The sequence below is a fragment of the Pseudoliparis swirei genome, chromosome 21 (assembly GCF_029220125.1).
Source record: "Pseudoliparis swirei isolate HS2019 ecotype Mariana Trench chromosome 21, NWPU_hadal_v1, whole genome shotgun sequence".
Taxonomy (NCBI): domain Eukaryota; kingdom Metazoa; phylum Chordata; class Actinopteri; order Perciformes; family Liparidae; genus Pseudoliparis; species Pseudoliparis swirei.
Window position 1 is genome coordinate 7,389,442 of NC_079408.1, and position 23,168 is coordinate 7,412,609.

Below are 23,168 nucleotides of genomic sequence, written 5' to 3' on the forward strand. Positions count from 1 at the left end.
GAGGGTTTATTTGTTTCCCCAGTATTGCCACCCTTTCTATCAAGTTCTACCTGTTTGGACAGAGAGCTCTGGGTTTGGCTGTCCTCACAATTCGGACCACGTTTCAGTGTGAATGGGAAGCCCGAACCCTACAGTGTGTGAAGATTTGATGACATTAAAAACTAGAATGGGCACTCGGTAGAGCGCATACCTTCGCATATCACAAGATTGGGCATTGAATTATGAACATTTTGGCATTAGTTGCATGCCAATTGGTTAAAAATTTACCGTGCTATGGTCATAAGAAGATTTTGACCTTTTTGTGACCTTGACCCGATCGATCCCAAAATCTAATCAAATGGTCCCCGGATAATAACCAATCATTCCACCAAATTTCATGCAATTCGGTTTAATACTTTTTGAGTTATGCGAGTAACACTTCTTAATACTTTTGCACAGCTTCAGACGAGCTCCCATCTTGGGTAAAACATCAAACATGACAATGTATTATTACATTGTGGGAAATGGTCTCTTGATAGTGTGCAAGTGATAAGCTCTAGTTTAACCTAATGAATGGGTTTGCAGCTTGTTACTCTTGAATTTAATTAAGTTTGATATAGTTTTCCCTCAAGGTTATATTTGTCTGTCAAGATCTGCGGTCTGTATTGTTCAGCCCACAGTAGCAAACAAGTTGTCTTCAGACGAGACGGGATGGGGTAATTTATTTGTAGTAAATTATTTGCAATGACGGTGTGATTACATTGTTGTGATGTGGTACTTAAAAAACTATCTGCATGACGGCGTCTAATAATAGCTGCCAATAAGACATCAGTTCGTTGGTTGACAATGTTTGCAAGTCACCGTATTTTAATTGTGTAATAGGATAAATATTGGGCTTCTGTGTAACTACATCATATATTTAAATACTCTAACAAAGTGAAACAAAAACAAAATAAAAATTGATGGACACACCGATCAGATCAGCGGATCACTCTCATAATTCTGATATTTCGCGGTCACATTTACACACGTGCCGCATAATAGCTTTACAACCGCGGCGCAGACGGTGACCTCACAGCCAAACGCAAAATATGTCGTCGGTGCGGCAGCTCGGCTCCAAAATAGGCCGTGGAGGAGCGACCGGACAACATTTGAAACGAGTAACTTAATCTGACACTTGTATTATTATTTATTTATATCTATATAATTATTCATTCCCGTGCGCGAGTAATCAAAGTGACGGTCTCGTCTAAATGGCACGGAGCGTTGACTTGCATTTTGATGCGTTCAAGCTCTACTCGGTGAAAGCGAATATGGAATCGTCCAAGAATATTGCAATGGGTGCATCTCAGGTGAGTTTCAATCGTCACTGCAGAATACGGTGATGGGAGGCGAGGCAGCCGACTAGAAACCGGCAGAACAAAAGATCTGGAGGGCTGATCGATTCTTGCATCGCAGTCGTCAAAGCCGACGAGAGCATTTTGCTCTTTTCAGTGTTGTAAATAGTGTTAAGTTGTCTCAGCTTTGCCTGATTTGTCGTGTTAATTTTCCAAAGTGTGTGTTTTTAAGCTCCCCTCCCCTTTTATTACCCCCACGTTGCCTCCCTGCTGTTGACAACATGCTTTCCCATGTTTGCCTGTCTCGCTTTTAGCTTGAGCCCTCTCTTGGTAGTAGAGCGACGCACGAACTGCGACTCTCCTCGAGGGTCACTTTCTGAACCGCACCATCTGGTTGTGTCGGAGTGCCTTCCTCCAAGAACTGTGATTGGTAAAGGACGGTGATAATGAGGCCCGAGTCAAAACACGAGTACTGGCTTGGATTACCATTCCGGCTTTGTGTGTGTGTGGTCAAATGCACATTCTGGTGTTTGCTGTGTGCAGTAAATGGCTCTCAGCTGTGTGTGTGTGTGTGTGTGTGTGTGTTGGGGTCTGAATTTGTGGGCTGGATATAAACACTATACTAATGGTCTCTCCACACGGTAGGCAAAGAACGATCAAGTCTGCCCTCAATCTGACAGGCGTGACGCGGCATCCAGTGAAGTTGAATGATGGTTGTGGTAGAAGTCATCTGGCATTGAAATGCTTTCGAAAACATCTTAGCTGAAAGCTGTATGTAAACAATTCACTAAACTGGGAAATTGGAATCAAACCAGATGAAACACTTGCTTTTTTTCATGCTTGTTCATTTGTTTTTTAAAGGTAGAAATATAGCGTACATGATTTTGAAGTGGTTGACAATGTCATGTGATTGTTTACATGCATGTATCTTTGGGCTTTTAACTGTACTAAGCCAGGAATCTTAAGTTAGTAATTTCTTTGAGCCCTTTCAAGTTGGTTTTCACAAAAAGCATCAGAGTAACGCGAGAACAAAACAATGATGTCACTTATTGTCCTCCAACACATCTATATTTAAAACTGACGGGAGAGAGGAGAGCTGGATATGCAGTGTGTGTGAGTTGGGGGAGGGAGGCAGGCGGGGGATTCGCCTGGCTTGCAGCTGCCCAAAAATGAAGGAAGAATTAGAAGACGAAAATAGTCTGACATGAAAGAGGATCGGATAGAAGGAAGACCAAAGAGTTGAAGACCGTGGTAGAAGGGAAGAACTCAGAGGAAACGCCTGGATTTGCTTGCTTTTCTTTGCACAACGGTCCCAGTACACAACTGAATTTAAAGTTACGCCTGCAGACTGGTTGGATGAGTGTGTGTGTGTGTGTGATCCATTTAAGCACAAGCTGACCCAAGACTGAAAGTCTCTTTCTTCTGACCTTCATGCCAGTTGTAGTACAGCAACACAGAGGTTGTACTGATTGTTCAGATGATACAGTTGTGGCCGATATATTGGATTATACTCATAAATGCATAATGCGTGCATCACTTAAATGTTGCAACTGGTAAAGGGGGATCTGATTTTAACTAATCTATTATTAATTGGGCTGTATGCGGATTAATAATGGAGCACAGTTTAATCGTTGATTCATATATTATTGTGAATCTCAATCTGCAGCGTTGCCTAACTAGGAACACGTGTTGTAAAATGCATGTCGTGAAGTTAAAAGTATGGTAGCTCCCTCTGAGACGGACTACCCTGGAAATGTAAAGTTACATAAAATGTTTAGTTGTGGTCGGTTTTCATTTAGCTTTTTAAATGACGCACCGTTGTGGAAAGTCCCAGTAGGCGGTTCTTTAGTTATGCATTTGTTAAGGCGCCTGGACCAGGTAATTCATTGCAGTTGTGTGGTTGTGTTTAGTTTTGTAGCTTGAGTAGTCTCTGATTCAAAAGCAATGTGTTCATCTCAACACGTGTCATCTAGTGCCCCAGGCGTATTATTGTCTCACAATATCAGCCAGCTTTCCCAAATCACAGTTATTTGTCATTTACCTGTCGGTCAGCATGTCAGAAAGCAGTTCCCTTGGATGAGATAATCAGGTTATACAGGAAATCAGACATGTTTACATGCAAAGTAGGAAGTAACTTTACAACACAACTTTTTACAAGTCATTTTTCTAGCAGTGGAAAAAGCCTTATTTAGACTTTTGGAGCCTACGGCTTCAATTTTGTGGCTATTTTGCCTGCGATTTATTTACATAATAGATATAAAGTGCAATTTATTTGTCAACATGTGTGCAGTCTTAATGTCACATTCTGTTGGTATACAAAATTTGTTTTTTTATATGTTTAAAAACACTTAATTTCAACTTTTATATTTGGACTCTTCATGTGTAAATTATGTTACTTGCATATCATCGCCCACACCTTTTTCAATTCCATCGAAAACAAAAAATAGGATGTCTTATCGCCTCCAAGAGCTGGATCACATAGTCTGTGAGGACCAGTCTAGAACTCATCTTTGTATGGTCAGATTAGGTCAGATTAGGTCTCATTGTCTTGTCCACATCAGTGTTTCTCTCCCCATCTCCCACATGATCCCAAAATAAAAATGATTTGCTTCCCCCACTCGCCGGGCCCCGTAAAGACCTTCCCCTGTCCTCCACGTTTAATGTGACTGTCATTTTGTTTTTTAATCCCAATTCCCCTGCTTTGGTTGGCACTTAATCTGGCCTCTTACACTTTGTCTGCACTGTCAGCATGAGGAAGTGTTTGGGACACAGACGTTAGATTATACCACCTGGAGCAAGAAACGCACAAACACGATGAAGTAATCACGGGGTCCTTTTCATCCCGTGGCCCTCGATGTGTGAACGAAGGGAGGGAGATGTTGATGAAAAAGCGGTCTGTCGGTCAGTGCGACCCTCTAATTTGTTCGTGCCGGAGAGTGATAATTGGGTGGATACAACGAGAGCGAGAGAGAGGGATGATTTGTGCGCACCAACAGTGTGAATTTCACTGGTCCGTGCCTCTCGTTAGCGTGTCTTAGGTGTCTGAGATTAATGCCGCTGTGTGCGCACCGGTGTGTATTTTTTTATCTGTGCGCCGGTGTTTGTGTCACAGCCCGTGTGTGTGTGTGTGTTTGCGTCTCGTCACCCTGGAGCCAGCCGTCCTCTCCTTTGACCGCCTGTCACCTGTCTGCCCAGATCACACACACACACACACACACACACACACACACACACACACACACACACACACACACTAATACATGCACACTCGCTGTGACCCTTTCCTGGAGTTGAAACCCAATCGCAGTTGCCAACCATGCAAAACTTGCCAGCACAGCACGGTTTTGTTTTCTTTCTGTGGGTGTGCGTACGACTCGAAAGTCCTTCTGTCTGCTGTAAGATGAACTGAAGCGTTTCTACCCCTTACGACCATATAAAGAGATTATTAAAATAACTTCTGGCTTTGGTGGCTCAAAGTAAAGTCGCACAGTGAATGAACTCAGGGTACCGTATTGTTTCTATGCTTTGAGTCGTTTGAAGCCCAATGGGAATATCTTACCAAGTGATGCATATTGTTCCATGACTGCAGTGTAAAACATTACCCAGAGTAAAACAGTAACTATAGGAACACCAAGACTCAGCTCTTTGTCCCGGCACCGTAATTATGAATGAATTATAATCCTGTTCTGAATATATTCTTTTTTTATGTAATGTATTAAAAGGCAATTCCTTGGTGATAATAACGAACTAATAAGTCTCTTTGGCGAGATAGTAACTCTTACTTTAAAGTCATTGTTGTCTCTCTCAGGTGTTGATGAGGTGAGTTACACAACCTCATTTTCTTATATAGCATGTGGATGAAGACACTCCACTAGCCTAAGAGATGAGTGTCTCACCACTACTAAAAGGTGGAAACTAAACACCAAATTAATATGAAATCAAAGTCTCTGTATTGATGGGACGTGTAATCGCAGGATATTTAAAGCCTGTAAGGGCCGATGAGGTTTTGACAAAGTATTCAGGAGAGCTGAAAAACCGTTCCTCCACGTTTTGCTCCGGCTCATTTCACCGTCACTTTCCACCGCTTTCCGTCTCCCAAGTCATCATGTCCTCTGGTGCTCACACATCTACTTCTCTCTTCTCAGGAGACCAAGTCGTCTGGGCGCTCCAGCATGCCGCGATGTCGGAACTCCGTTTCCACGACCACATCAGATGACCAGCCGCACATTGGTAACTATCGGTTGCTAAAAACCATCGGCAAAGGCAACTTCGCCAAGGTCAAACTGGCACGACACGTCCTCACCGGAAAAGAGGTACACACACACACACACACACACGGTGAATAGATTATTGTCCTGACTTTCTAAACTTTAGACTTATTTTTTTAAATAGAAACTGGCTTGTTCAATAGCGACCTGCAATACTAACCAAGCCTAAAATTCAGGAACCATAAGCATTTGTCTAAAAAAAGTAGATGCATCTTAGTATGAACTGCTTTGAATGTTCAACCTCAAACAAAGGGAAATAAAGTCGTGTATGGGTGTGGCATTTTTTTAGGTCAACCCCGGAAGGAAGCATCACACCGGTTTCCTTGACAGAAACCCAATTGGATATCGCCAAAAAAAACATTGACTCTCTGCCATCAGTCAATTACAAATGGAATATTTTTAGCCACTGTCTTTTTTTATTTATCTATTTTAAATTAGCCGAGATGGTAAAAAAAAAGTAGAAAAACACTGTTTTTTTTAACCGAATGTTAATCATCATTCTTGGTTTCTGAGCATCGAGGAGGGCTCACGCTGTGGCAGACAGACAGTAGGTCTGAACCTGGACTTGCATGGCTTTGGAGACAGTATCATCTGCTGGAGCAGATTATATCTTTGTCATCTTCGAGAGAGAAGCCTAAATGTCTCTGGCTCATTGTGATTTCCAGTGTGATGTAATGTAGTGGTCTGTCCCTTTAAGGGAAGAGCTGTGTCTGCAGCGAGCCCATGCTGGGGTCTGTCTGAGGCCCAGTCAAGTACACTCTTTTTGTGTGTGTGCGTGTGCGAGTGTGCTCTGTCAATGTGTGACAGCTTTGTGCCTGACACCCTGATAACACTCCATGTGACTTGCTCACACACACACACACACACAGAAAACAAGGGTGAGTCAGAGGGCATGAAAGAGTCAGACAGAGGAGCACAACCAGAAAGAGGAGTGAAGAAATTAGTTAGTTTGCAGTGAGAGATGGATATGGGAGAAAAGTAGACATTAAGACGTTATTCTTGGTCTATCTTTGCGTGCTATGCTCTTTTTCCATTTCATCCCCTTTTTTTCTACATCTCTCACTTTGAATCCCTCCCATCTGTCTGTTTCTCTATTTTTTTGTTTTTCTCCTCCTTATTTCTCTCTCTCTCCTCATCTTTCTCTCCCGGTCTCCCTCGTTGGTGCCCACTGTTGGATTATGAACTATAGACCTCATTATGCCAAACCATGCTTTAGCTCAGTGTGTGTGTGTCCCCGTCTATTCGTTGCATTATTATGCAACTGTAGTCCTGCTGTGATTGTGTGTTTATCACCTCATTTTGTGATCATTCTGTGTATGCGATATGTCCAAAAAGATGGCTGTGTGACTGTGGTCACAGGCTGTGTGACTGTGCAGGTTTGTGTGAGCGAGATGCGTCAAACCCACTGCAAGCGAGTGTGATTAATGAATGAAAAGTGTACTAAATAAATGTTGTTTTGCTTCTAGGTGGCTGTAAAGATCATTGATAAGACACAGCTCAACTCCTCCAGTTTGCAGAAGGTGGGTCTCTTTCTCTCGCACACACTCACACAGGCACACAATCCATACCTCAGTCCTTCTTCTTCACCCTTTTCTCAGAAGTCATTTTTAAGTCACCATTCCAGCCCCACGTGTCTTTTTTTCTCTCTTTTTTTCTCTCTCTCTCTCTGAAGTGGTCTAGTTTTCAGAGAGAGTTTTAATTACAGGAAACAAGCTGCAATTACTACTTTTGATCGTGGCAGGGTGGGGTCTGGCCACTTACACGCACACTCTCTATCCATGTATTGCCCGCACACTCAACACACACACACACACGCGCCGATCACTTATGCATCCGCAGACATAAGGTATAGGCACTTGTATGCAAATGCAGACAGACGGAGCGCATGACAAGAACATGTAAAGACATGGCAAAGTCACTGACCGGGCCAATACATAAATTCAGTGATAAATGTTTTTCTTCACACACTCGCGTTTAATGCTACAATGGATAGATTTGCAAATCCATGTGTACTTGGGCCAGAATTGGTGGGGAATTATATATATATATATATGTATATATATATTCTGAATAATTTGCCTGTAAGCGTAGTTTGACCGTATCTGCTGAGTCGGTAAATCAATTTGTAATGAGTCAATAGTGTCTCTTCACGCCTTAACCACAGAAAGTGACGAGGTGGCGTTGAGCAAGACTTGGTTAAATTAGTACGCAGTGAGTTTACAACCAGCTGAGGGCATTGCCCTGTTGAACTCCAAAAATCCTAAATTGTGCCAGACCTCGGATAGTAAATGTTTGTTTTTATTTTCCTTGTACTAAACTGAACCACATGGTTATGAACAGGAAGTGATTGTCATCGTTCCCAGTGTCATTCTTCCTCATTACAAATATTGATTCTCTGATCGACCCGTGCGTGATGAATCCATTGTTAGTCATTTGCACATGAACATCTAGAATGTAAATGTAACTCGCAACAACACGCAGGCATTCACACCGACGAGCCATATAAACCTAAATCTGATTTCCTCTCTCCTAGCTCTTCCGGGAAGTGAGGATCATGAAGTTGTTGAATCACCCCAACATAGGTGAGTCACACTGAGCACCTGACTGTGTATCAAGGTCACGCAGTCAACCTGAATCATAATAATCCCTTTTCTCTCTTATCTCTTTGATTTTTCTTTCCCTTTTACTCTCCTGGCCCTCTCTTTTTGGCCCCGTCTCCCTCCCCGTCCAATCCACTGCTGTACTCTCTCCACCTCCAGTCAAGCTCTTTGAGGTGATAGAGACAGAGAAGACTTTGTACCTGGTAATGGAGTACGCGAGTGGAGGTAAGTGCGTGTCACTGTGAAGTCATTCCTCCTGAGGCGAAGCACTCTGTATTTCAAATGGTTCCCAAAAGAAAAGCTAGCTCCCCTGGTTATGCACAGACTCTTCTGTATTTTGCAACGACTGTATCCAAAGGATGTATATTAGAAAAATAGTTTAGTTCTCTTATTGACCACCTGGATCCCCTTTGCATTAAAATACTCTAATTGTAAAGTATTTGTATTTTAATTAAGTGCCTGTACGTTGGGACTAAAGGCACATGCTGTCAATGCCATGTCCTCTTGACCCAATACTCTGGCTTAAAGGAGACAAGTATCAGGTTCAACACTAAAACATCTTTCCTCCTCTCTCTCGTGTCCCCCAGGAGAGGTCTTTGATTACTTGGTGGCCCATGGCAGGATGAAGGAGAAAGAAGCTCGTGCCAAATTCAGACAGGTTTGTGTGTTGGAGAAAAATAATGCTGTGATATACGTTTTCAGTTAATTTATCAATAAATTCATTTGGGGCTATGCTTACAAAATTGGCCCATATCAGTTATTAAAATAAAGCTTAAAAAGTATAAAACAAATGTACCTTTTGTGTTTTTAATGATTGAATACTGATCAGTAAATGTAAGCAGTTCAGGGAGTTACTTACATTTGGCATCCCAACTACTTCCTCATTATTGCTTCCTGATGAAATCGTAATGGAGAACTCTGTCTTACTTCTTTTCAACCTTTTACTTCAATTGTGTCATCCATTCTCTCACTCCATCTTTCTCAATCCCTTTCTCACTCTCCAGATTGTGTCAGCGGTGCAGTATTGCCATCAGAAGTGTATAGTACACAGAGACCTCAAGGTGAGAACACAAACATTGTGGAATTACATTGAGTGTTAAAGCCCAAGCATCTCTCTCTCTCTCTCTCTCTCTCTCTCTCTCTCTCACTCTCTCATAAATGGATTTGACATTTTGAGATGAAATCCTGCCCATGAACATGCGACCTAGAGGTTAATCAAAAAGATGATATAATGTCCTCCTTCATGTGCGAGGGCTTAAACACACGTACCCATGCATCAAATTGTATTTCAATGCAATTCTCTTGTTTCCTATTCGATCATCCTCTCCTTCTGTCTCTTCATATATTTCCCGTTCCTTTATTTGATGCGCATCAAACGGTGGCAAAAATTAAATGCAACAAACACACACACACAGGTTCAATGCTTCCAGGTCATTTTGGTCCCTAGTATTATGCAGAGTTGTAAATCCTCTTATTGTGCCAGCAGCTAGACCTGTAGACGAGACATTATCATGATTACTGCTACAGTAACCAGACAGGAGCCTCTCATCTCAAAGTTGTTTTTCTCAATAATGGTTATTTGGGGCTTTTTTATCAACATGTTCAATGCTTTTAACCAAGGTCATTGTACCTTTTCTGCATTTTAAGTAGACAATGATGGTTGGCATTTACAAAAAAAGGCAGCGTGGGAAATAAGATTTCTGGAGGGCAGACAGTTCTCGTTATTGTAATGCGTACCGTCCTGCGCATTATCCTAATCACTCTTGATTTGTGGGGTTGAATTGTGAAATCCAGCACCGGCTTAATTCTAGTAGGTCCTACACTGCAGGAGCACGTTTTGATGAGCCTGCTGCACAACAAGACTAAAAGCAAATTGGAAAAACACAGCATGGCTGCAATCATGTTCTACATAAAGTTTATACTGCTGTGACTTCTATACTAATGACTCTTGGACTTTAATTGTGTTGTTGGGCAACTGAAAGTGTGATTGTTGATGAGCTATAAATGATTTGAATGTATTGTTTGGGTCAGCCTTGAGATGATGTCAGTCTTGTATTTAATGTGCACACACACAGTAGCGGCAGAGTTCTTGGAGCGAGTGTAAAGGAGCGCACACCTGTTGCTAGGCAACCCCAGCCTCCCTGCCCATTGGCTCACTTTAGGCGAAGGGATAGAAAACCTACACTCACAGGAATAAATTGTGGCAACTCACTTCGCCCATTGTGTGCTACTTGTAGGCCCCATGCCATTACTCTGAAAACCTCCTCCACCACCCAGCAGTATTCTTTTTTCCCCAGAACAAAGTGTTTTAGACGACTATCTGTGGAATATATTATCTTCAAAGAATTAGCATTTCCGAGAACATCTTTGTTCTACGGACACTGCATGACAGGGTGGCCTCTCTGTTCAACTTTCCTGTACGCGCTAGCTTTAAACTGTAAGCTCTGACCTTCCTGTGGAGGATGGGAAGTGGAAGCAACAAGATTCCATGTGGAAAAATTAAATATCACATTACAATTGTAACGAAAGTGTGTGTGTAATTTCCTGTCACATGATTCAGAAGTAAAAGAATGCCAGCATATTAATAAATCTTTCCTTTTCCCCCATATTATTTCTCTCATTTCCCCCGACATAATAATAATGTTTTTCTCCTTTCTCTCTCTGTCTGCAGGCAGAGAACCTGCTGCTGGACGCGGACATGAACATCAAGATAGCGGACTTTGGCTTCAGCAATGAGTTCACTATGGGGAACAAGCTTGACACGTTCTGCGGGTCTCCACCGTACGCCGCCCCAGAGCTCTTCCAGGGAAAGAAGTACGACGGGCCTGAGGTGGACGTCTGGAGCCTCGGGGTGATCCTCTACACACTGGTCAGCGGCTCGCTGCCCTTCGATGGACAGAACCTCAAGGTCAGGAAGGGGAGAGAGTGGTGTGTGTGTGTGTGTGTGTGTGTGCGATCATGTTCATTACATAAGCAGATGTCTGTATTCTGCCGGAGGTTGTAGTATTTGTCATGCTGGTTTCGGTTCCTTCTGCCCCAGAATGCCGAAACTAAAATCAAGAGAGAGTGAAAGTGATTAAAGTAGATTACAGGAGTTGGTTGTAATGGGATGTTTATTATTAGCTCCTGGTGACTTTTGCTAACAACTGCATTATGTTGTTGAATTAAACCATTACCATATATATTGTATAGAAGTATAGGCTAAAATATCTCCATCATCAAAGTACCAGGAGAAGTATGAACAATATGTTTTGATAACACACAAACTACAGTACCACTGTGTTGGAAGTGCTTGTTGAAATCCCCACCAGCTTGTTTCACAACAATATGAATCATTTGGGGGTGCTGCTTGGCCAATTTATGCCACATGATAATAAACTGCATAAACCGATGAGATTCATGTCCGTTATCATCAAACACTGTTTCAGAGACCCTCATTCTCAGTAAATCGTTGGAAACATTTGGATGGTCTGGAGTGCAGTCTACACGGTTGCTGCTCTTAAAATCTGAAGCTTTTGTGAGGATGAGGAGGGGAAAAGGATCGTGTTAAAGTTTGAAGGCGGACTTTTAGAGTCTGCTGCTGACTTTTCATGCCCGTGTCCATCTCCAGGAGCTGAGAGAGCGCCATGCGGTAAATACAGGATTCCTTTCTACATGTCCACCGACTGTGAGAACCTGCTCAAAAAGTTCCTCATTCTGAACCCCTCCAAAAGAGGTAGCCTCGAGGTACGTTGCACTCTGCAGACGCACGCACACAAACACACACAAACGTAAAGGAACTCGATAATCTTTCAACCTTTTACTTCAATTGTGTCATCCATTCTCTCACTCCATCTTTCTCAATTCTTCCTCATTACAAATATTGATTCTCTGATCGACCCGTGCGTGATGAATCCATTGTTAGTCATTTGCACATGAACATCTAGAATGTAAATGTAACTCGCAACAACACGCAGGCATTCACACCGACGAGCCATATAAACCTAAATCTGATTTCCTCTCTCCTAGCTCTTCCGGGAAGTGAGGATCATGAAGTTGTTGAATCACCCCAACATAGGTGAGTCACACTGAGCACCAGACTGTGTATCAAGGTCACGCAGTCAACCTGAATCATAATAATCCTTTTCTCTCTTATCTCTTTGATTTTTCTTTCCTTTACTCTCCTGGCCCTCTCTTTTTGGCCCCTGTCTCCCTCCCCGTCCAATCCACTGCTGTACTCTCTCCACCTCCAGTCAAGCTCTTTGAGGTGATAGAGACAGAGAAGACTTTGTACCTGGTAATGGAGTACGCGAGTGGAGGTAAGTGCGTGTCACTGTGAAGTCATTCCTCCTGAGGCGAAGCACTCTGTATTTCAAATGGTTCCCAAAAGAAAAGCTAGCTCCCCTGGTTATGCACAGACTCTTCTGTATTTTGCAACGACTGTATCCAAAGGATGTATATTAGAAAAATAGTTTAGTTGTCTTATTGACCACCTGGATCCCCTTTGCATTAAAATACTCTAATTGTAAAGTATTTGTATTTTAATTAAGTGCCTGTACGTTGGGACTAAAGGCACATGCTGTCAATGCCATGTCCTCTTGACCCAATACTCTGGCTTAAAGGAGACAAGTATCAGGTTCAACACTAAAACATCTTTCCTCCTCTCTCTCGTGTCCCCAGGAGGTCTTTGATTACTTGGTGGCCCATGGCAGGATGAAGGAGAAAGAAGCTCGTGCCAAATTCAGACAGGTTTGTGTGTTGGAGAAAATAATGCTGTGATATACGCTTTTCAGTTAATTTATCAATAAATTCATTTGGGGCTATGCTTACAAAATTGGCCCATATCAGTTATTAAAATAAAGCTTAAAAGTATAAAACAAATGTACCTTTTGTGTTTTTAATGATTGAATACTGATCAGTAAATGTAAGCAGTTCAGGAGTTACTTACATTTGGCATCCCAACTACTTCCTCATTATTGCTTCCTGATGAAATCGTAATGGAGAACTCTGTCTTACTTCTTTTCAACCTTTTACTTCAATTGTGTCATCCATTCTCTCACTCCATCTTTCTCAATCCCTTTCTCACTCTCCAGATTGTGTCAGCGGTGCAGTATTGCCATCAGAAGTGTATAGTACACAGAGACCTCAAGGTGAGAACACAAACATTGTGGAATTACATTGAGTGTTAAAGCCCAAGCATCTCTCTCTCTCTCTCTCTCTCTCTCTCTCACTCTCTCATAAATGGATTTGACATTTTGAGATGAAATCCTGCCCATGAACATGCGACCTAGAGGTTAATCAAAAAGATGATATAATGTCCTCCTTCATGTGCGAGGGCTTAAACACACGTACCCATGCATCAAATTGTATTTCAATGCAATTTTCTTGTTTCCTATTCGATCATCCTCTCCTTCTGTCTCTTCATATATTTCCCGTTCCTTTATTTGATGCGCATCAAACGGTGGCAAAAATTAAATGCAACAAACACACACACACAGGTTCAATGCTTCCAGGTCATTTTGGTCCCTAGTATTATGCAGAGTTGTAAATCCTCTTATTGTGCCAGCAGCTAGACCTGTAGACGAGACATTATCATGATTACTGCTACAGTAACCAGACAGGAGCCTCTCATCTCAAAGTTGTTTTTCTCAATAATGGTTATTTGGGGCTTTTTTATCAACATGTTCAATGCTTTAACCAAGGTCATTGTACCTTTTCTGCATTTTAAGTAGACAATGATGGTTGGCATTTACAAAAAAAGGCAGCGTGGGAAATAAGATTTCTGGAGGGCAGACAGTTCTCGTTATTGTAATGCGTACCGTCCTGCGCATTATCCTAATCACTCTTGATTTGTGGGGTTGAATTGTGAAATCCAGCACCGGCTTAATTCTAGTAGGTCCTACACTGCAGGAGCACGTTTTGATGAGCCTGCTGCACAACAAGACTAAAAGCAAATTGGAAAAACACAGCATGGCTGCAATCATGTTCTACATAAAGTTTATACTGCTGTGACTTCTATACTAATGACTCTTGGACTTTAATTGTGTTGTTGGGCAACTGAAAGTGTGATTGTTGATGAGCTATAAATGATTTGAATGTATTGTTTGGGTCAGCCTTGAGATGATGTCAGTCTTGTATTTAATGTGCACACACACAGTAGCGGCAGAGTTCTTGGAGCGAGTGTAAAGGAGCGCACACCTGTTGCTAGGCAACCCCAGCCTCCCTGCCCATTGGCTCACTTTAGGCGAAGGGATAGAAAACCTACACTCACAGGAATAAATTGTGGCAACTCACTTCGCCCATTGTGTGCTACTTGTAGGCCCCATGCCATTACTCTGAAAACCTCCTCCACCACCCAGCAGTATTCTTTTTTCCCCAGAACAAAGTGTTTTAGACGACTATCTGTGGAATATATTATCTTCAAAGAATTAGCATTTCCGAGAACATCTTTGTTCTACGGACACTGCATGACAGGGTGGCCTCTCTGTTCAACTTTCCTGTACGCGCTAGCTTTAAACTGTAAGCTCTGACCTTCCTGTGGAGGATGGGAAGTGGAAGCAACAAGATTCCATGTGGAAAAATTAAATATCACATTACAATTGTAACGAAAGTGTGTGTGTGTAATTTCCTGTCACATGATTCAGAAGTAAAAGAATGCCAGCATATTAATAAATCTTTCCTTTTCCCCCATATTATTTCTCTCATTTCCCCCGACATAATAATAATGTTTTTCTCCTTTCTCTCTCTGTCTGCAGGCAGAGAACCTGCTGCTGGACGCGGACATGAACATCAAGATAGCGGACTTTGGCTTCAGCAATGAGTTCACTATGGGGAACAAGCTTGACACGTTCTGCGGGTCTCCACCGTACGCCGCCCCAGAGCTCTTCCAGGGAAAGAAGTACGACGGGCCTGAGGTGGACGTCTGGAGCCTCGGGGTGATCCTCTACACACTGGTCAGCGGCTCGCTGCCCTTCGATGGACAGAACCTCAAGGTCAGGAAGGGGAGAGAGTGTGTGTGTGTGTGTGTGTGTGTGTGTGTGTGTGTGTGTGTGTGCGCTCATGTTCATTACATAAGCAGATGTCTGTATTCTGCCGGAGGTTGTAGTATTTGTCATGCTGGTTTCGGTTCCTTCTGCCCCAGAATGCCGAAACTAAAATCAAGAGAGAGTGAAAGTGATTAAAGTAGATTACAGGAGTTGGTTGTAATGGGATGTTTATTATTAGCTCCTGGTGACTTTTGCTAACAACTGCATTATGTTGTTGAATTAAACCATTACCATATATATTGTATAGAAGTATAGGCTAAAATATCTCCATCATCAAAGTACCAGGAGAAGTATGAACAATATGTTTTGATAACACACAAACTACAGTACCACTGTGTTGGAAGTGCTTGTTGAAATCCCCACCAGCTTGTTTCACAACAATATGAGTCATTTGGGGGTGCTGCTTGGCCAATTTATGCCACATGATAATAAACTGCATAAACCGATGAGATTCATGTCCGTTATCATCAAACACTGTTTCAGAGACCCTCATTCTCAGTAAATCGTTGGAAACATTTGGCTGGTCTGGAGTGCAGTCTACACGGTTGCTGCTCTTAAAATCTGAAGCTTTTGTGAGGATGAGGAGGGGAAAAGGATCGTGTTAACGTTTGAAGGCGGACTTTTAGAGTCTGCTGCTGACTTTTCATGCCCGTGTCCATCTCCAGGAGCTGAGAGAGCGCGTACTGCGCGGTAAATACAGGATTCCTTTCTACATGTCCACCGACTGTGAGAACCTGCTCAAAAAGTTCCTCATTCTGAACCCCTCCAAAAGAGGTAGCCTCGAGGTACGTTGCACTCTGCAGACGCACGCACACAAACACACACACACACACAACGTCACTCAAAAAATCACATTGAAGTATCTTGAATCTATTGCAATTGGATAAGTGTCAAAAATGCTTTTATTGTTTTGTTAGCAAATTTATTTCCGCTGCTTTGGATTCTTTAAAAAGAATCACAACCTCAACAGATTTAAAATGTCTAAAGAAACTTGCGAACTGACAAACTGTAATGAAAATTGTCCGACTCCGAATAGCCAGACCTCTGGTGTTTCAGTTGAAGTAGCGCTGTACGTAGCACATACGATACTAAACTGAAGACCCAGACTTCACCGACTATATGCGAGTTTGTTGCTGAAGTGTAAAGTGCTTTTTAAAGCCATCGTAAATACATGTTAGTTTGGGGGTTATGAGTTCCTGAATTTGTATCACCAAGAGGTAATTGGACCTCTAAGTTTAGCAGACTTGTGCGCATCCCTTCCGTGGTTTGCCAAATTGTCCGGAGTCGACTCTTTTGTACTATTATCTCTGCCATATCTCCTTTCTCCTCTCGCCGCTATTTTCTGTTGAATGTGAAATTTTATTTCTCCCTTATTTCTTTCGACCGTCCTGGCTTCCTCCAAACAGCAGATAATGAGAGACCGGTGGATGAACGTGGGGCACGAGGACGAAGAACTCAAGCCCTACGTTGAACCCATGCCAGATTATAAAGACCCCAGGAGGACAGGTAGTAGCAGAAACGCGTAGAAACACATTTCTACATTTATTCCTTTCTTCCCTGATGCCCAAGCTTACTTTGAGTACAAATGTTCTGTTTCTCCACTCGCACACAAGGAAAATTCATCTTGAGAAAAATGATGGATGCCCAGGACGATGACCATTCTAATTATAATCTGCTCTTGTGTGTCCAGACATCATGCTGAAGATGGGATTCTCTCAGGAGGAGATCCAGGACTCGCTGGTGAACCAGAAGTACAACGATGTGATGGCTGCGTACCTGCTACTGGATTATAGGAACTCTGAGGTACACGCCTTCTGTCTCTCACCTACACGCTCTGTTACATAGTACTATGCCATGTAATGTTGGTTTATCAGAGCTCTCTAAACTGCAGTTGCACTGGAGTTATACAGGAAACTGTCACTCAAATCAGCTCTTGTGAGTTCATCATTATGCACACGGAAATGTAGAGCTTCCCTTTCATCATCAGACCAAACCATTTTTTTGCGCTATTTTTAATTCTGTTGCGTTTGTTGTATCCAGACCGCAGTCTCTCTGCGTCTCCTCCCGATACTCGTGTTCAGATTTCCACGTTTGTCTTTTTCCCTCAGCTGGATGAAAGTGGCATCAAGCCCCGGCCAGGATGTGATATAAGCAACATCAACGCCCCCTCACCGCCTCACAAGGTACAATGAGAACACGTCATGTCCTCTGCTAACGCAACATGAGGTCTCCCAACTCCAGCCAGTGGCACGAGAGAACCTTTGGGCATCCTCTCTGACGTAGCTCATTTTTAGGTTTTTAGATTGTTGACTTACATCCAGGTACAGGTGAACCAAAGCAACCAGCAGTGTTGTAGCTTTCCCCTGGGAATGGCTCTGGGAATTGACAGCGGCTGTACGTGTGTGTGTGTGTGTAAACACTCTGACATATACAGGACTGTCTCAGAAAATTAGAATATTGTGATGAAGTTGATTCATTACAAATCAACTTTGCTGATTATGGCGTACCGCTTAAGAAAACTCAAATATGCTGTCTCTGAATAATAGAATATCATGAAAAGTATACTAGTAGGGTATTAAACAAACTTGAATTGTCTAATTAAAACACCTGCAAGGGTTTCCTTGACAAACACTCAGCTGTTATAAATCTTTTTTTACTTGGTCTGAGGAAATATTAAAATTTTATGAGATAGGATTTTAGAGTTTTCTTGCTGTATAATCAGCAATATAAAAAATATAAAAGGCTTGCAATATTTCAGTTGATTTGTAATGAATCCAGAATGCATGACATTTTTGTTTTTTTAATTGCATTACAGAAAATAAAGAACTTTATCAAAATATTCTAATTTTCTGAGACAGTCCTGTAGAAGACCACACTGACCCCGGGTGTCCACTTTGCCTCTCTAAGGTGCAGCGCAGTGTGTCGTCCAACCAGAAGCCTCAGAATCGCAGAGCCACCGACCACGGTGAGATTGGTGTGTGTGTGTGTGGGAGAGTAAGGGTGTGTGTGCTACGAGAAGTGGACGAATCGTACAAAAGTATTTTTTTTTTAATAACTTTTTGATACAAAGGTTGTGATACATTTGTAAAAATCCCCTTGAGTTCCGAAACAGTTTTGAAAAATAAGCATGAAAGAAAGCCACGAAAGAAGGTGAGACCGATGAGCAGAAGAAGGTCGAAGGGAACGAGACGGAAGATCTCTCAGGCTAGAGCTCAGCAAGTGATGGCCGTTTGAATACCCTCCCACTCTTTCTATTTCTAGGCTCCTCCTACGCTAAGAGGGACAACCGGACTGCAGGAGAGGATTCTGGGAGGAAAGGTTCTTCAGGCAGCTCCACTACCAAGGTGTCGGCCAGTCCTCTGGTCCCCACTGACCGCAAGAAAAGCGCCACGCCCTCCACCGTGAGACCAAACACACACACTGCTTTCATGACATTTGCAACACTCAAAGTTTCTATAAGAAACCAATTAACAGTATTTTATATTCTCTTAATCTATGGTCCAAAGATCAAAACAGATGCGATCTACTAATTAAACTAATTTAAATAAATGCCAATACAACTATGATGTTTTTCATCGTGTAAGAAAGTAGAAGTGCGCATCATGTTCAAGGTTCTGCTTGTTCTTTCACACCAAGGACCCTGGCACTGAAGCCGATCAATGGAGCTCAACCATCATTCAATGTGTTGTTTGCACCTGTGCTTTTCCTTCGGTGACATGTCAACATGTCTTCTGTGAAACTACCCTTTTGTAATTTCTTAGTATCACCCAGCTCTGACACCCCCTTAGTTGGCACCACTATAGAACCCCTAAGGCTGTTTTGTAACGTATTAAACAATGTCAGCCAACAAAATAACTTTCATATGCACCTAGCAACAAATCTTTAACAAGTATATTACTTCAAACTCAACTTAATATTGAGTTGAGTTTTTTCGAAATGATAGAAGTATTTCAGGGTGTTTAGAGTCAGATTTTGTGAAGAATGCCATGTGAGATTCAAAGTCTCTTCTCCCTGGGGTGACATGACGAGGCCTCCTCTCAGGACTATGTGGGCGTGTGCAAACGGCTTACGATTGACATCTCTGTCACTCCGGTTAATTCAGTCGCACCCTGTTCGGGCGCGGACAATCTCGACTTTTATCATTTTTATTACACAGTATGTGGACTTTGCGAGATATCCACCCGACGTCATTCTGAGCAGATGGCTAATGTGTCAGGCAGGGAAATGGGAAACACCTTTTGTTGGGAGTGCAAGGCCTTTAAATAACCAGAAAAATACATTTTCACTCTGTTTTTCAAATTAATTAAAAAAACTGAGGTGAAAATTTATTGGATTTGTCATTGCGGGATTGTGTGGTGAAGACTTAATTAATGTTGATTAATTTAGGTCACTACTCCGGGCTGATTGGGAGGCTTGCTCAAGGCTGTTGAAGTAATAATTGGTCACCTTGAATGCCATCCCCCCCCCCCCCCCCCCCCGGCTGGCCACTGCACTGATTTAACCGTTTTGTCCTCAGTCTGAAACATTTCTGTTTCTAACCCCTCGGCCCTCAGAATAGCATCCTGTCCACCGGTACTGGTCGCAGTCGGAACTCTCCTCTGACTGAGAGAACAACGTTGGGCCAGGGCATCCAGAACGGCAAGGACAGGTACAAGCCCACAGACATTCACACACAAGCGTGTGTGTGTGTGTGTGTATATACACACAATGGAAAAATGCGTTCAAAATGTGTTAAAAAAGATGGGCTTACTATAGTTGCATACAATCGCTCTCACACACACTCTTTCTCTCTTGTCACCAGCAACTCAAGTAGTTGCAGAGAGACAACCCTGCTTCCTCACTAACACACACACACACACACACACATATTATAGACACACTAACCATGTGAATGAGGCAGTCCCACAGCTGTCTCAGTTACTGGATCCCAGACCTTGGCTGGTACTCTCCAGAGCTCTGCCAGCTGGCTCGCGGAGGGCCACAGCTTTACCCCGGGATGGGGTGAGCCCTCCTGGACAAGGAAATCAGTCTCCCTTGAGAATTTAGGCCAAACCTCCAGTAGATTACAGATTACCCCATGATGGTCTGATGGAGGACGGCCAGTCAGAGCAGAGGCAGCGTTTGATGGACACACACACACGCGCGCACAGACACACACACACACACATACACGTTGACATATGTGGAGACCTCGAGGTCTTCTAAGCTCTTGGCCTTCTTTCTGTTCCTTTAAAGAAATATATATATATTTATTTTGATTTTACAAATTAACAAGACAGGACATTAAGATACAATACAAAGGGAAAGGAGAAATAAAAGGGTAAAGAACAATAAAAAACAGACCAAAAAATAGATACAAAATAATTAGAAACACCTTTCTGTTCCTTTTTAATAAAATATTATCTTTCAATGAACTTTAACTTTCACAAACTTGTAGTTTAATGCCCAAAGTTTATGCCCAAAGTCAAATCATAGATGGCCAGTTAGAGGTTTCAGAAGGTACAAAACTCAACAGGAGGCCAAAAGGCCTTTTTATAATCTTATAGTTGTACAAATTATTATTATTATGTATATAATGTATGTAAATTATACAATACAACAAATTACATGTCTATCATTGGGTTTATATATTCATAACTTAAGCTCCACTTTTTGTTCTACTAGTCTTTCATTGTATTGGTAAATGTCAGTGATATTCTTTCCCCTTTTTCATTTCATACTTCCTAAATTTAAACAACTCAACAATGGAAAAAAAAAGTTTTCTCCGTTGTCGAGTTGCTTTATCCTGGAGTCTGCCATCAACATTTTAGGCCATAAAAGCACATCTTTACGCAATAAGTCGTCGAGTTATTGTCTTCGAGTTCGATGTCGGGGACCGTCAGGCGCAGGTGCTGAATGCGCCTCCTTCTTGTCCACATTACCACCATGCGCACATTACTCACGCTTATGCTTTGTGTGCTTCTTCATGAGCATTAAACATTAAGCCATTGTCATTACTGCTTTATTACCTGGTCATGAATCCGTCTCAAATGACCCCTTCGTTTCCCACAGTGCACTGCTTACAACATTAAATATAATTGAGTCCGTGTTCAGGCGGATAAGTCTGATAAGTAATTTATTTTTTCAGTCCAAGCACAGTGACAATGTGGTCATTTGAGACGCCATTGTTTTTTGTTGTTTATAGCACTGTGGTTCTTTTAACCATCGTAGGCTCCGCTAACATAGAGATTGTCATCTGCTTTGATATTGACGTTACTTCATTTGATCATCATTAATGCTTTTGAAGTTTTGGCTTTTATACTTGTTACATACCCCTTCCCCAATTTTCCTTTTTTGTCCCCTTTCTGTGATTTTCTAATGTTCTGCGTTTGGTGTTCTTTTATCTGCGTCTGAGCTCTTCTCCCTCTGGATCTTAAGTCACTCACATTTCCTCAGCACCTTCCTTCTTCTATTTATTTTTCCCCCCTCCACGCTTCCCTTTTGCCTTCTTGTCTTTATATCAATCTTTCTCCTCTCTCTCCAAGGAGATTAGGAAGACTTGTGATGGAATATTAACTCCTAGTGGCATTTTATGGTCTGTGTACTTGCCTCTTAATAGGCTTACACACACACACACAACAATATCTACACAAACACACACTGAGGCTGCTCACATACAAACTCATTGACACACACAAGCTTAAACATACATGTCACACACGCTCAAAGTCTTGCCACACACTGGGTCGTCCAGTAAATGCTGTTTTTTTCCATCACCAGCCGTGTTAATCCCAGTCAGAAACAGTGTGTGTTCCTCTCGGCTATGCTTTTCTGTGAAATTGGCAGCTGTTTGGTTGACCTCTATAAATGTCGCCTCTCTCTCTCTCTCTCTCTCTCTCTCATTGCTCGTTCCTCTGCTCTCTCTCCATCTATCTCTCTCCCTCTGGTACCACACCCCCTGTCTCTTACTGTGTTGGTTTCTGTGCGTGTGGATAAAGTCAAGTTAGAGCTGTCGGTAATGTGCAGCGCTGTGTCGCCCGTAGCAACCGTGCTGATTAAGAGAGGGTTCAGGAAATAGCCAGTGCTCTTTGCTTAAGTAACTCAATAAGCTACTCTTTGTTACAGATATAGTTTAGATTGTTTGCAGTAGAAAGGAAGAGGGGAAGATTGGAGAGGGAAAGTCAGGGACTTGACAGGCAGAAGAAGTCACGAGACGGGTCAAACCCATAAAGCTCCAGGCTCAGAGGTCAGAGTGATGACGTCTCAACAGGACAGTTAATGCAGCTTTTATTCCCTCCCAAATGTCCACTTGTCGTCATGGAGAAACTCGGCATCCCAACATGCCCGTTATTACCTGAGAACGACCGGAAGCTAAATGGTTTCAATTCTGATTTTGACTCCAATTCTTGTAGTGTTGCAACATTGGAAAAGTTGGGATAACTCCAGTTTTAAGAAAGGCATAACAATTAATATCAGAATTGCTGCTCTTTAATTGTTTGTTTTCCAACTAATTCACTTGTATCATGTCTAAAAAGTATTAAAAACTATATATTATATTGTCACTATAATACAAGAACAATTCTGAAGGGTTTTAAGATAGATAACTATTTACACAGTGAGAGATGTTCATAAGAGGAATATGGTTGGAGTTCATTTTACTTTGTAACCGACACCTCAAGATGTGCTAATAATATATTTTACAAATATTTAGACCTGCTGGTTAAATTTAGACCAACTAGTGAAATCCTGGGTTTGTCTTTATGTGGTGATGTGTGTGTGTGACCTGACATCGTCCAGTTTGTCTCTAGTGTGTTTTCAGTCTTTCAGTGTGTGTGTTAAAGTTGGTCTTTTGTGCTCAGTGGAGTTTACATGATAACACAAAGGCACAAGAACACAGTCGGCCTTTCTCTGGGCTTTGTGATTGTTATTTTTGTGAAACCGCGATGAAGCAAAAAGACCAACTTTTCCTCTTTGTTCAAG

At 42.2% G+C, this 23,168-nt stretch overlaps 1 protein-coding gene across 7 annotated transcripts in view; it reads left to right on the top strand.

The window, feature by feature from the left end:
* Positions 1-23,168, top strand: part of mark2b (MAP/microtubule affinity-regulating kinase 2b) — a 46,663-nt gene that overhangs the window by 11,896 nt on the left and 11,599 nt on the right. For 6 of the 7 annotated variants that reach the window (XM_056442319.1, XM_056442320.1, XM_056442323.1 and 3 more), the window contains exons 1-10: positions 12,850-12,912; positions 13,257-13,313; positions 14,919-15,155; positions 15,875-15,993; positions 16,600-16,715; positions 16,900-17,012; positions 17,318-17,392; positions 18,117-18,174; positions 18,471-18,610; positions 19,763-19,857. In XM_056442319.1, the coding sequence (XP_056298294.1) occupies positions 12,877-12,912; positions 13,257-13,313; positions 14,919-15,155; positions 15,875-15,993; positions 16,600-16,715; positions 16,900-17,012; positions 17,318-17,392; positions 18,117-18,174; positions 18,471-18,610; positions 19,763-19,857 (1,046 nt within the window). In that variant the 5' untranslated portion in view covers positions 12,850-12,876. Of the gene's footprint in view, positions 1-5,461; positions 5,630-7,050; positions 7,105-8,117; positions 8,167-8,343; positions 8,410-8,771; positions 8,843-9,188; positions 9,246-10,855; positions 11,093-12,849; positions 12,913-13,256; positions 13,314-14,918; positions 15,156-15,874; positions 15,995-16,599; positions 16,716-16,899; positions 17,013-17,317; positions 17,393-18,116; positions 18,175-18,470; positions 18,611-19,762; positions 19,858-23,168 lie in introns of those variants that run through there. The other variant, XM_056442325.1, reaches the window with a different exon arrangement.